Source organism: Ceratotherium simum, chromosome 7, assembly GCF_057802395.1.
Source record: "Ceratotherium simum simum isolate JZ-2026a chromosome 7, ASM5780239v1, whole genome shotgun sequence".
NCBI classification, from domain to species: Eukaryota; Metazoa; Chordata; class Mammalia; order Perissodactyla; family Rhinocerotidae; genus Ceratotherium; species Ceratotherium simum.
In genome coordinates, this window is record NC_141906.1 from 47,567,048 (window position 1) to 47,581,921 (window position 14,874).

General features: G+C 36.0%; 1 protein-coding gene across 1 annotated transcript in view; it reads left to right on the forward strand.

The window, feature by feature from the left end:
- The window catches only part of HEPHL1 (hephaestin like 1), an 89,613-nt gene that overhangs the window by 21,323 nt on the left and 53,416 nt on the right, over positions 1-14,874 (forward strand). Inside the window, exons 3-4 of the mRNA XM_004427440.3 lie at positions 13,807-14,019; positions 14,685-14,864. Coding sequence (XP_004427497.1) covers positions 13,807-14,019; positions 14,685-14,864 — 393 coding nt within the window. The remainder of the gene's footprint in view (positions 1-13,806; positions 14,020-14,684; positions 14,865-14,874) is intronic.

A 14,874-nucleotide genomic window follows, 5' to 3' on the forward strand; every position in this document is an offset into this window, starting at 1 on the left:
GAAATGGCAGACAGAAATACAAGTAAAAAGAAACAATGGAAATATAGAGCAACTAGAAAACAAGAGGTAAAATGGTAGTATTAAGCTTTTCAATGATCACTCTAAATGTAAATGGATTGAACTTACCAATCAAAAGACACAGAATGGCTGGATGAATTAAAAAACAAGACTCAACAATATGCTGCCTCCAGGAAACACATCTCAGCTCTAAAGACAAACATAGGCTCAGAGTGAAGGGATGGAAGATGATACTCCAAGCAAATGGCAAGCAAAAGAAAGCAGGTGTAGCCATATTTATATCAGAAAAAGCAGACTTCAGGATAAAAAAGATAATGAGAGACAAAGATGGGCATTATATAATGATAAAAGGGATAGTCCATCAAGAAGACATAACACTTATTAATATATATGCACCTAACATAAGAGCACCAAAGTATATAAAGCAACTATTAACAGACCTAAAGGGAGAAATTGACAGCAACACAATAACAGTAGAGAACCTTAAAACCCCGCTTACATCAATGGATAGATCATCCAGATAGAAAGTTAACAGGGAAACAGTGGCCTTCAATGAAACACTAGGCCAGGTAGACTTAATAGATATCTATGGAACATGCCATCCCAAAACAAAAAAATACACATTCTTCTCAAGTGCACATGGAACATTCTCAAAGACAGACCACATGTTGAGAAAAAAGGCAAGCTTTGATAAATTTGAGAAGATTGAAATTATATCAAGCATCTTTTCTGACCATATACTATGAAACTAGAAATCAACTACAAGAAGAAAGCTGGGAAAGTCACAAATATGTGAAGACTAAACAACATGCTACTGAACAACTATTGGATCAATGAAGAAATCAAAGGAGAAATCAAAAAGTACCCGGAGACAAATGAAATTGAAAACACAACATACCAAAACCAATAGGATGCAGCAAAAGCAGTACTAAGAGGGAAATTGATAGCAATACAACTTTACCTCAATAAACAAGAAAAACCTCAAATAAACAAGCCCACACTATACCTAAAAGAACTAGAAAAAGAAGAACAAACAAAGCCCAAAGTTAGTAGAAGGAAGGAAATAATAAAAATCAGAGCAGAAATAAACAAAATAGAGACTAAAAAAAAAAAAAATAGAAAGGCAATGAAACTAAGAGCTGGTTCTGTGAGAAGATAAACAAAATTGACAAACCCTTAGCCACACTCACTAAGAAAACAAGAGAGAAGACTCAAATAAATAAAATCAGAAATGAAAGAGGAGCAATTACAATGGATACCATAGAAATACAAAGGATTATAAGAGAATACCGTGAAAAGCTATATGCCAACAAACTTGATAACCTAGAAGAAATGAATAAATTCTCAGACTTACACAACCTCCCAAAACTGAATCAAGAAGAAACAGAGAGTCTGAAGACTAATCACAAGTAAAGCAATTAAAACAGTAATAAAAAATCTCCCAACAAAACAAAAATCCAGGACCAAATGGCTTCTCTGGAGAATTCTACCAAACTTTCAAAGAAGATTTAATTCCTATCCTTCTCAAATTATTCTGAAAATCTGAAGAGGATGGGACGCTTCCTAACTCATTTTATGAGACTAACATTACTCTGACACCAAAACCAGACAAGGACGACACAAAAAAGCAAAATTACAGACCAATGTTGCTGATGAACATACATTCAAAAATCCTCAACGAAATATTAGCAAATCAAATACAACAATACGTTAAAAGAATCATACACCATGATCAAGTGGGCTTTATTCCACGGATGCGTGGACGGTTGATCATCCACAAAGCATTCAAAGTGATATACCACATTAACAAAATGAGGAATAAAAATCACATGATCATCTCAATAGATGCAGAGAAAGCATTTTACAATATCCAACATCCATTTATGATAAAAAACTCTCAATAAAATGGATATAGGGGCTGGCCTGGTGGTGTAGTGGTTAAGTTCACGTGTTCTGCTTTGGCGGCCCAGGGTTCACCAGTTCGGATCCTGCGAGTGGACCTACTCATCGCTCATCAAGCCATGCTGAGGTGGCATCCCACATAGAAGAGCTACAACTGTACAACTATGATATACAACTATGTACTGAGGCTTTTGGGAGGAAAAAAAGAAGAAGAAAAAGAGGAAGATTGGCAACAGATCTTAGTGCAAGGCCAATCTTCCTCAAAAGAAAAAAAAGAAAAAAAAGAAGAAACCTGGAGTTTAAAAAAATAAAAATAGATAAAATGGATATAGAAGAAAAGTACCTCAACATAATAAAGGCCATATGTGACAACCCACAGCCAACATCATACTCAACAGGGAAAAATTGAAAGCCACCCCTCTAAGAACAGGAACAAGACAAAGGTGTCCACTCTTACCACTCTTATTCAACATAGTACTGGAGGTTTTAGCCAGAGCAACTGGGCCAGATAAAGAAATAAAAGGTATTCAAATTGGAAAGGAAGAAGCAAAACTCTCACTGTTTGCAGATGACATGATTCTATATGTAGAAAACCCTAAACAATCCAGCAGAAAAACTATTAGAAATAATCAACAACTACAGCAAAGTTGCAGGGTACAAAATCAATGTACAAAAATCAGTTGCATTTGTATACACTAATAACCAACTAGCAGAAAGAGAAGTCAAGAATACAATCCCATTTACAATTGCAAAAAAAAGAATAAAATACCTAGGAATAAATTTAATCAAGGAAGTGAAAGACCTATACACTGAAAACTATAAGACATTATTGAAAGAAATTGAATAAAACATAAAGAAATGGAAAGATATTCCATGCTCATGGATTAGAATAATAAATGAAGTTAAAATGTCCATATTACCTAAAGCAATCTACAGATTCAATGTAATCCCAATCAGAATTCCAACGACATTCTTCACAGAAGTAGAACAAAGAATCCTAAAATTTATATGGAACAGCAAAAGACCTGAATACCAAAGAAATCCTGAGAAAAAAGAACAAAGCTGGAAGTATCACAATCCCTAACTTCAAAATACACTACAAAGGTATAGTAATCAAAACAGCATGGTACTGGCACAAAAACAGACTCATAGATCAGTGGAACAGAATTGAAATCCAAGAAATAAAACTACACATCTATGGACAGCTAATCTTCGACAAAGGAGCCAAGAACATAAAATGGAGAAAGAAAAGTCTCCTCAATAAAAGATGTTGGAAAAACTGGACAGCCATGTGCAAAAGAATGAAAGTAGACCATTGTCTTACGCCATACACAAAAATTAACTGAAAGTAGATTAAAGACTTGCACGCAAGACCCAAAACCACAAAACTCCTAGAAGAAAATATAGGCAGTACACTCTTTGACATCGGTCTTAGCAGTTTCTTTTCAAATACCAAGTCTACTCAGGCAAGGGAAACAAAAGAAAAAAGAAAAAAAAAACAAATGGGACTACATCAGACTACAAAGCCTCTGCAAGGCAATGGAAACCATGAACAAAATGAAAAGACAACCCACCAACTGGGAGAACATATTTGCAAATCATGTATCTGCCATGGGGTTAATTTCCAAAACGTATAAAGAACTCATGCAACTCAACAATAAAAAAACAAACAACCTGATCAAAAAATAGACAGAGGATATGAACAGATATTTTTCCAAAGAAGATATACAGGTGGCCAACAGGCACCTGAAAAGATTTTCAACATCACTCATTATTAGGGAAATGTAAATGAAAACTACAATGAGCTATCACCTTACACCCGTCAGAATGGCTATAATTAAGAAGACAAGAAATAACAAATGTTGGAAAGGATGTGGAGAAAAGGGAACCCTCATATTCTGCTTGCAGTGGGAATGCAAACTGGTGCAGCCACTATGGAAAACAGTACGGAGATTCCTCAAAAAATTAAAAATAGAAATACCATATGATCTAGCTATCCCACTATTGGGTATCTATCCAAAGAACACGGAATCAACAATTCAAAGAGATTTATGCACCTGTATGTTCATTGTAGCATTATTCACAATAGCCAAGACTTGGAAGCAACCCAAGAGTCCATCAACAGATGAAAAGGTAAAGAAGGTGTGAAATACTACTGAGCCATAAAAGAAGACAAAATCCTGCTGTTTACAACAACGTGGGTGGACCTTGAGGGTATTATGCTAAGCGACATAAGTCAGACAGAGAAAGACAAACACCATATTATTTCACTGGTACGTGTCAGATAAACACAGATAAGAACAGATCAGTGGTTACCAGAGGGGAAGGGGGTGGGGGTAGGGCAAAAGTGTTTAAGAGGCACATATTTATGGTGACAGGTGAAAACTAGACTATTGGTGGTGAACACAATGCAGTCTATACAGAAACTAATATATAATAATGTACACCTGAAATTTACCCATTATAAGCCAATATGACCTCAATAAAATAATTTTTTTAAAAATTCAGTTAAAAAAACCCTCAAAACTTGTACAGTAAAATGACCTTTTCTCTTTGCATCCTCATTTGTGTGTATCTCTATGTTAGAGTGTAGGTCTCCCGGGAGCAGAGACCATGCTGGGTTCTGCTAGGTGCTATTCCCCAGTGCCTGGCACAGAGCTTGGCATGTGGCAAGTGCTCTATAAACGCTTTTCAAATGCCTCCCAGATCTAGCCCCACATCATCATTTTATAAGTAAGAAATCACGGCCCAGAGAGGAAAAGTGCCCACACCAAATCCTTACAGCTGGCTGGGAGCTGAGCTGTGCTAGACACAGGCCTCCTCTCTCCCATTCTAGGGCTCTCCCTACTGCTCCACACTGCTCCTGCGCCTGTGCAGGCAGTTAAGCAGCACCTCCCCTTCCTGTGCACAAATATCAGCAAGCCACCACAAGGCCTTGATTCTTAATCTTCCTAGATCTGCCAGAGGAGCTCTTGGTAAAGTTCGGAGCAAAGGCCAGGTCCTTACTTTGTGTGCTTTTGAGCCCTCAATTCACTTCTTCTGTCAATATATATATCACTTCTTCATTCATAAACCTTCCATTGAACACCCACTAGATGCCAGAGACTGACTCTGGGTCCTGGGAATAAAAGATGAATGAATCATAGGCTGTCGTTGAAAATCAATGACTATAGATGTAGGGTTTATTTCAGGGCTCGCAATTCCGTTCCATTGATCTATGTGCTTATCCTTGCACCAAAGCCATACTGTCTTGATTATTATGGATTTATGGTAAGTTTTGAAATTGGATAGTATAAATCCTCCAACTATGTTCTTCTCAAGACTTTTTAGCTATTCTGGGTCATTTGTGTTTCCATATAAATTTTAGATCAGCTTGTTAATTTTTACCAAAAAAAAAAGCCAGCTGGGATTTTGATGAGGATTGCCATAGAGTTTATTGATGAGTTGGGGGAAAATTGCCATTTGCATTTTAAAGATAAATTGTCATCTTAACAATATTGAGTCTTCTAATTCATGAACATGGAATTTAAATCTTTGATTTCTCTCAACAATGTTTTGGTTTTTAGTGTACAAGATTTGCATTTCTTTTGTTAAATATATTCTGAAGTATTTTATTCTTCCTGATACTGCTATAAACGGAATAGTTTTCTTAATTATATATTTTTTTCTTTTTATTTTCTTAATTGTATTTTTTTCTTGTTTATTGCCAGTGCATAGAAATATAATTGATTTTTGTATATTTACTTTGTGTCCTACTATCTGGTTAAACTTGTTTATTACTAGATGTTTAGAGAGTTCCTTGGAGTTTTCTACATACAGAATCATATCACTGTGAATAAAGACAGTTTTACTTCTTCCTTACGAATCGGTATACTGTTCATTTTTTTCTTTTGCCTTATTACACTGGCTAGAACCTCCAGGATAAATTTATTAATAGTGGTGAGAGTAGATATTCTTGCCTGTTCCCAATCTTAAGAAGAAAGCATTCGGTCTCCCTCCCATTAAAGATGATGTTAGCTGTGGGTATTTTCTTAGATATCCTTTATGAGTAAGTTCCCACCTATTCCTAGTTTGTTGAGAGTTTCTAATTTATAAGTACTGGATTTTCTTAATTGCTTTTCTGCACCTATTGAGATGATGGTGTGGTTTTTTTTCCTTTATTCTATTAATATGTTATATTACATTAATTTATTTTTGAATGTTAAACCAATCTTGCAATCATAGCATAAATTCCATTTGGTCAAGGTGTATAACTCTCTTTATGTTGCTGGAGTCAGTTTGCTAATATTTTGTTAAGAATTTTTGTGTCTACATTCATGAGGAATATCAGTCTGTAGTTTTCTTTTCTTGTGATGTCTTTATCTGTCTTTTTTCTTGTGATGTCTTTATCTGTATCAAAGTAATTTTTGTCTCATAGGATGAATTCAGAACTGTTCCCTCTATTTTCTGAAAGATTTTGTAAAGGATTGGCAACACTTATTCTTCCAGTATTTGATAGAATTTATAAGTGAAACCATCTGAGCCTGGGTTTTTCTTTGAGGGAAGATTTTTAACTGCTAATTCTATTTCTTTACATATTATAGGTCTATTCCAACTTTTTAAATTTATTCTTGAGTCAGTTTTGGTAATTTGTGTCTTTCTGGGAATTTGTCCATTTCATCTAAGTTGTCTAATATTTTGGCATAAAATTGCTTATAATATTCTCTTACGATCCTTTTAATATCTGTATGGTCAGAGTGATGTCCCATCTTTTATTCACGGTTTTGGTCATTTGTGCACTCTCTCTCTCAATCAGTCTAGATAAAGTTTTCTCAATTTAGTTGATCTTTTTCAAAGAACCAAATTCTGGTTTCATCTATTTTTATATTGTTTTTCTGTTTTCTCCTTCATTGATTTCCACTCCAATCTTTACTATTTCCTTTTTTCTTCTTGCTTTAGATATAGTTTCCTCTTTGTTTTCTAGTTTCTTAAAGTGGAAGCTTATGTTATTGATTTGAGACTTCTCTTTTGACGTAAATGTTTAAACCTCAAATTTCCTTTTAAGTACTGCTTTAGCTGTATACCATAAATTTTGGGTATGTTTTGTCTCTATTTTTCATTCAATTCAAAATATTTTACAATTTATCTTGTGATTTCTTCTTTGACTTATGGGTTATCTAGAGGTGTATTATTTTATTCCCAAAGATTTGTAGGATTTGCAAGATTTCTTTCTGTTGATGATATCAAATTTAATTCCATTGTGACCAGAGAATGTACTTTGCATTCTATCAGTCCTTTTAAATGTATTGAGATTTATTTTATGTGTAGCCTATTGTCTATCCTGAAGAATGTTCCACATGCTCTTGTAAAGAAGGCATATTCTGCAGTCATTGAGTGGAATGTTCTAGAGATGTCAGTTAGGCCAAGTTGGTTGATAGTGTTGTTGAAGTCTTCTATAATCTTGCCGACGTTCTGTCTAGTTATTCTATCAGTTATTAAGAGTATTGAAATCTCCAATAATTATTGTTGAGTTGTGTATTTGTCCTTTCAATTATGTCAGTTTTTGCCTTATGTGTTTTGAGACTCTTTTGTTAGATATAAATACACTTATAATTGTTATATCTTCCTGATACATTGACTCTTTTATCATCATAAAATATTTATCTTTGTCTCTAATAGTATTTCTTGTCTTAAAATCTATGTTGTCTGTTATTGAGAGCTACTTTAGCTTTCATATTGTTACTATTGGCATTCTTTTGCTTTCAACCTATTGTGTCTTTGAATCTAAGGTATAGACTGCATATGGTTGGATGTCAGTTTTTTTCGTTCAGTTTGACAATCTCTGCATATTGATTGGGGCATTTACGGCATTAACATTTAATGTACTTATCAATTGGTTTGATTTACATTTGTCATTTTGCTAATTATTTTCTGTATGCCGTCTGTCTTTCTTGTTCCTCTGGTCCTCCTTTACTGCCTTCTTTGCTGTTAAACAAATATTTTTCAGTGTACTATTTATATTCTTCTGTTGATTTTTTAAACTATATACATTTTTAGTTATTTTCTTATTAGTTGGCCTAGGGATTGTAATATGCATTTTAACTTGTCACAATATACTTCACATTTTTACCAACTTAATTCTGGTAAAATATAGAAGCTTTGCTCCAATAGAGTTCCATCCTCTTTCCCCTCTTTCGATCTATTGTTGTCATATATATTACATCTCTCTCTAAATGAACCCAACAATATGATATTATACTTATTACTTTATATTATCTTATGACTTTTAAAAAAATTAAGAGAAGAAAGGAAAAATTTATTAATAGAGTCTTTTATGTTAACTCACAGATTTCCCATTTCTGGTGCTTTTCATTTCTTCCTATGGGTTCAAGTTACTCTCTGGTGTCATTTCCTTTTAGTCTGAAGGACTCCTTTTAGTATTCCCTGTAAGACAGATCTGCTAACAACAAATTCACTCATTGTTTATCTAGAACATCTTTATTTTACCTTCTTTTTTTGAGGGGTAGTTTTGCTGGATATAGTATTCTTGGTTGGCATTTTTTCCTCAGCACTTTGAGTATGTCATCCCACTGTCTTCTCATCTCCAACATTCACACGAGAAGTCAACGATTAATCATGTTGATGCATCCCTGTATCTGATGAGTCATTTTTCTGTTTCTGTTTTCAATATTACCTCTTTGCCTGTTTCTTTCAACAGTTTGACAATAACGTGTTTATATGTGGATTCTTTGTATTTATCCTATTTGTGGTTCATTATGCTTCTTTGATGTGTGGATTAACATATTTCACCAAATTTGGAAACTTTTCAGCCATCATTTCTTCAAATTTTTTTCTTCCCCTTTTTCTTTCTCCTCTCCTCCGGCAGACTACTACTATACGTATATTAATACACTTGATGTTGTCCCACAGGTCTCGGAGGTTCTATTTATTTTCTTCAATATTTTTCTCCCTTTTTCAGATAGGATAATTCTATTGCTCTACCTTTAAGTTCACTAATTATTTCTTTTGCCATCTTGAATCTGTTGTCAAGCCCCTCTAGTGAATGTTTTATTTCATTTATTGTATTTTTCAATGCCCAAACTTCCAACTTGGTTCTTTTTTTATAATTTCTATTTCCTTATTGAGATTCTCTTTTTGTTGAATCATTTTGTTCTACTTTCCTTTAATTATTTAAACATAGTTTCTTTTAGTTGTTTGAACATATTTATACTAGCTGCTTTGAAGTCTTTTTCTGATAAATTCTACATCTAGAGACACTTAGAGATAGTTTCTATCAACTGCTTTTTTTCCTGAGTATGGATCACACGTTCCTGTTTCTTTGCATGTCTCACTTTTCTGGTGTTGTTGTTGAAAACTGGACATTATTGAGAACATATTGTAGTAATTCTGGATTTGGATTCCTCTCTCATCCAAGTTTGGTTTTGTTTGTTCATTTGCTTTTTGTTCAGTAACTTTCCTGGGCTACATCTGTGAAATCTGTCTTCCCTATAGGCATGGCCAGTAAAGTTTCTGCTCTTTGTTTTTTCTTGTTTTTATTTTTAAGCCTGGCTGCTAAGGGTCATCTCTATATTTGCTTAGCTTAGAGGTCAGCAAATGATTCAACAGAGGTTATGCTTAAGCATCAGTAAGTCTTCTGTTCTCTGCCATTGCATTTGTGGGTGGATAGGAAATACGTTCAAGGTTTAGGCGTTTTTTTGTCTGCCTCGGTGTTTATTTTTTGCTGGGCCCTTTGCCCCTCTTCTTTGCATGCATACAGCATCAAGGTCAGCCAGGAGTATGTGAATAACTGATGTTCAGCAGTTTTTCAACATAAGCATTGCTGGATGCCTTTATTCTATTTCCAGAGCACCCACCCCCAAATCACTTTCTACTTTACAGTCAGAGTTTATTTTGGAGCCCAAATGATATTTCTCATCTTGAGTGGGGCACCAAAGATTTGTTTGGGGACTCTAGCCCTTCCTTTCAATAATAGCTGTCAACAACTTCCAACAATAATAAGCAAAAAGAAACCAGATTAAGTAAATTGTGAATACAAGAATCTCTGGAAAAAATTGCTATTTGTATTTATTTGTGTCATATAATCAAAGCAAAATGAGTGATCTCAGCTGAAGCTTCAAGACAAGTCCACTACCCATCAACTCTCCCACAACTCCTGACCCTCAGCCTCTTTATATAGAAATCCAGAAGCTTCCAAGCCATGCATTTTATTTATAGGGCATTAGATAAAGATGATGTATGGTAATGCCACTCATTTATTATTTTATTTATTTATTTATTTATTTATTTATTTATTTATTGGAGGAAGATCAGCCCTGAGCTAACATCTGCCAATCCTCCTCTTTTTGCTGAGGAAGACTGACCCTGGGCTAACATCCGTGCCCATCTTCCTCTGCTTTATATGGGATGCCACCACAGCATGGCTTGACAAGTGGTGCATCAGTGCGCGCCCGGGATCCGAACCAGCAAACCCTGGGCCACTGCAGTGGAGCACGCGCACTTAACCGCTTGTGCCACTGGGCCAACCCCTATTATTTTATTTAATAGATATGTATTGAGTTCCCACCATACCAAGACTGGGGTAGATCTTGCATATACAATTACAAGCAAAAATAAACCTGGTTTTCATAGAACTTACAGTCTAACATGAGAGACAGACATTAATCAAGCAATTACACACACACATATACAATTAAAAACTTACGCGAGGGCTACGAATAAAAAATAACTAACATTTATTGAATGCTTACTATATACCAGGCACCATGATACATGTTGTATAGATATTATGTCATATAAGCCTCAACAACTCTATGGGGAAGGGATTATAATTATCATCATCTTATACATCAGAAGCTAACACTCAGGAAGTGAAGAAAATTGCCCAAGTCACATAGCTAACATGTGATGGAGATAGGATTTGATTCCAGGCAGTCTCACTTCAGTGGCTGTGAACTTAACCACTGGCTCTATTGCCCTTCTGTCTGTGTGCATGCGTTTTAGAAAACCGACCTGGTCCAGGCAGTTCAAGATTGCTTGAGCCAGACCATGCTGGGCCTTGCAATCCATGTTCAACACATTTGACTTTCATCCCAAGAGTGATGGGGAACCATGGAATCATTTTAAGTAGGGAGCAATATAATCAGATTTGACATTTGAAAATATCATTCTTGTTTTGACTTGGAAAATGGATTCAAGAGGCAAGAGATGCAGTGAAGCCAGCTAGGAGGTTACTGCAGAAGTCCAGGTGAGGGATGATGTTGTTTGGACTAGAGTCATGATGGTAGAGATGGACATAAATGGATAAATTTGAGAAGAAGCAAGGACAGGACCTGTGGTGCTTTGGAAATGGGGAGGGAGGAAGAGGAAGAAGATGATATTGCTTCCTTAGCTTCTGGCTTGTGGCATTGAATACTGGTGATGCCTTTCATTGAGAGAGGAGGCAGTGGCTGAGGACCAGGTTTGGGAGAGGAGAGCTAATGTTCTTTGGGAAAGATTGCTTTTGAGATGTCTTTGAGATTTACAAGTGGAGATGTCCAGTAGACAGTAAGATATCAGTGCAGAGTTCAGAGGCCAGGTCCAGGCTGGAGATAAAAGTGGGAGTCACTGGCATGTAACTGACTGGGGCACTGCAGGGATGGGTACTATCAACCAGGAAGAGCGCTCTGGGCATGGAAGGAAGGGAGCCAGCATTATACCTTGAGGATTCTGACATTGAATGGCAGATAAAGGAGAATGAACTGGAAAACTAGACTGAAAAAGAGTTGCCAGAGAGGACGGTGTGATGTCAGAGGAGCCAAGGGAGGAGATTTGTTTAAGAGGGAGGAAAATGACAATAATATCAAATGCCACCAAGAGGTTAGGTAACACAGAAATTTTTAAAATGTCATTTGGATTTAATGAATGGTGGGTAGCACTACGGGTTTTTCCTATTCCCCTATCAGGTTAGATCAGTTATCAAGTTAGAAGGTAGTAAACTACATTAGTTTAACTTTGAGTAAAAATGGTTTTGTCAAATACTTTTCAGTGTTATATTCTCACCTTTCATTAAGAGACAACGATAGAAATTATCTTTAAAAAGAATATTTTTGCATCTTTTGGAAATCATTCTTGAAAACATCAAAAACATAATTCATTGTATTACTCAATAATTTGTATATAATGACTTTCTTGAAAATATTTTCTTAAAATTTAGTACCAGCAAAAAGTTCCTCTCTCTTAAGGAACTGATAAGTTTCCTTTTATTAGACAAAGAAACAACATAACCTAATTATAACAACCTAATATATATTAAACCTATATATACCAGTATGACCTAGGTATAATTCAGGTGTAGCTCAGGAAATTCAGAGCTACACTTAATACTGAAAGGACGTAATTAATTAAATTAATCTGCTTTCTTTGTATAGGTTTTGCTCTCTGACTTTATCTTTGAAGATTATACAGCACATGGGTTTAATCTGCAAAATGATTCATCTTCTTGTCAGAATAAAAGTTATTAAAAGTTAGTATGTAAAAGAATGTTTTATATAAACATATACATAAGAAGAAGCTATATAAAAATAAAATGAATAAATATGTAAAAATAGTCCATATACTGTATTCCCAATAATTTGTGGGAAGGTATCATAGTGTAGTGAGAAGTCAGATACAATTAGATTGAAATCTAGTGTTACCTTGATTTAATCTAAAAGCGAATATTAATACCTACCATATGGGGTTGCTTTGAAGAGTGAGATAATATACACAAAGTACCCACTATGCTTGGCACAATATAGGGGCTTAGCTGGCTTAGCTGTTGTTTTTTCCTGGCATCCTTTTCCAAAAATCAAACTATGTTTTCAAGGTAGAATTTGTTAAAAAGATAATGTTAGATTTTTAAGTTATATCTTTCTTTGGCTTGCCTTGGCTATACTGGCTCTTGCTGTCTTATTTGGATTTGTATTCCTAATGCCTAGCACATTTGCTGGCATGTGGTCGATACCCAATACAGGTTGGTTGAATGAATTAGTAAACAAATGAAAGCATGGAGAATGAACTTGGAGTGTGTCCACATCCATCCCTCTCTCTACCCCTCACCCTCCAGCTTCTTCTCAGTACCATCCAACTCCTCCCTGTCCTTCAAGTTTCCCAAATCCCACCTCTGTTTTGAAGCTTCTGATAGTTATAACTTGCACAGATTGGTCTCCTGCCTTCTGCCCAGGTGGTGTTTGAACTATTTTTAGCAGTGGGCTTTCCTTAACTGAAAAGTCTTGTGCAATCTTAGTTTATGAGACATAAAAAGGGAATGCTTTGCCCATTTGCCTCTAGCCTCTCTGTAGTAGACTCCCACCTTGAATAGACCCAAAATTACATTCAACACTTCACCCTGTTTTATTCTCCAGTTGTGCCATGTGTTCATAATACATATTCTGGTTTGCCGAACAGAACTGTAAGATCCCTGAAGGCAGGAAGAATGTCTACTATTCCTTCCTATTTCTCATGAGACCTCACACAGATGCTGAATCTGTAATAAGTGCCCAAAGTTCATTATTTCTTCTGCTGCTTCTCCTTTCCTTCTTGAGTTGATGTGAAGTGAAGTGAATTGAAATCTTCCTGACTGGTACAGGAAGCCCATCAGAAGGGGTCCTTATGGACACTTATTAAACATCTGGTTCTATGCAGGGCACTTCACATACATTGCCTCATCTAGTTCTCACATCCCTGTGGGGTAGATCTCAACATTCCAGCTTTACTGGTAGAAAACTGAGGCACTGAGAATTTAAGTAACTTGCCTCAAGTCCCCTTGTAAACAAATTTTATTGCATGTGTGTTTGATTCCAAAGCTCTGTCTCTCCACTACAGCATGTGATCTCTGTGTTTTAACTGTGTTTTCTCTTTTCTTGGAAGGAGCTCTGTACCCAGATGGAACATCTGGGAAGAACAAGAATGATGACATGGTTCCTCCTGGCAAAAACTACACCTACGTGTGGCCAGTGAGAGAAGAATATGCACCTGCTCCCGCAGATGCCAACTGCCTGACCTGGGTGTACCATTCGCACATCGATGCCCCTAAGGACATCTGCTCCGGGCTAATTGGCCCACTGCTGGTGTGCAAAGAAGGTAAGGAGGCTCCTCACCCCTTCCCGAACACCCCAAGGAGCCTGTTCCCAAGTGTGTTGAGAAGTGTAGCTAAACTTTAGGTCTTGTCTTGCCTACCTCCCTTGTTCCACACAGAATGTGCCTTTTTTCCCAAACTTTCTTTAAGATTAGGAAAATTCTTCTAACATAGAATATCTATCTGATACCATAGCAGGTGCAATAATTCAGACTTCTGCCCAAGAACCATCATAGCGTTATGAAACTTATATATTTTTATAATGGAATATTCCATAGTAAGAGCTGTTCACACCACACATAGGATAGTGTAAAATGTAGTCAAATGACCAGAGATGCTTTTGTTTCATTATTTCACCCACATAATCACTTTGCTATTTTATTCTCAATTAATTGATTTAGTGTATCTGTGCTCTGTCAATAAAACTGACTTCCTTTAGGGATAGCCAGGTTTCTAAGTCTGCCGTTGTGAAGATTTGTTTTATGATTTTTCTCTTCTATGGTTCTGTTATTTCCATTAAAGCCACTGCTTTTACGTTATGGGTTACTCTTGTACGTATAGGTCTTTGACAAACTTCAAACTTGTCTCGCACTGTTGGCAAGAAGCAAAGCTAATCTTGATTTAGTCCACCTTGACCTTTTTTCTCTACTCTTTTGAATGTGCCTGATAGGTATCCTGCATAAATATTCGGGGACAAGGACTGATGTGGACCGAGAGTTCATTATAATGTTTACTCTGGTGGATGAGAATCAAAGCTGGTACCTAGATGAAAATATCAGACATTTCTGCACTGACCCTGATTCAGTTGACAAAAAAGATGCTGTTTTCCGGAGGAGTAACAAAATGCACGGTGAGTGTCT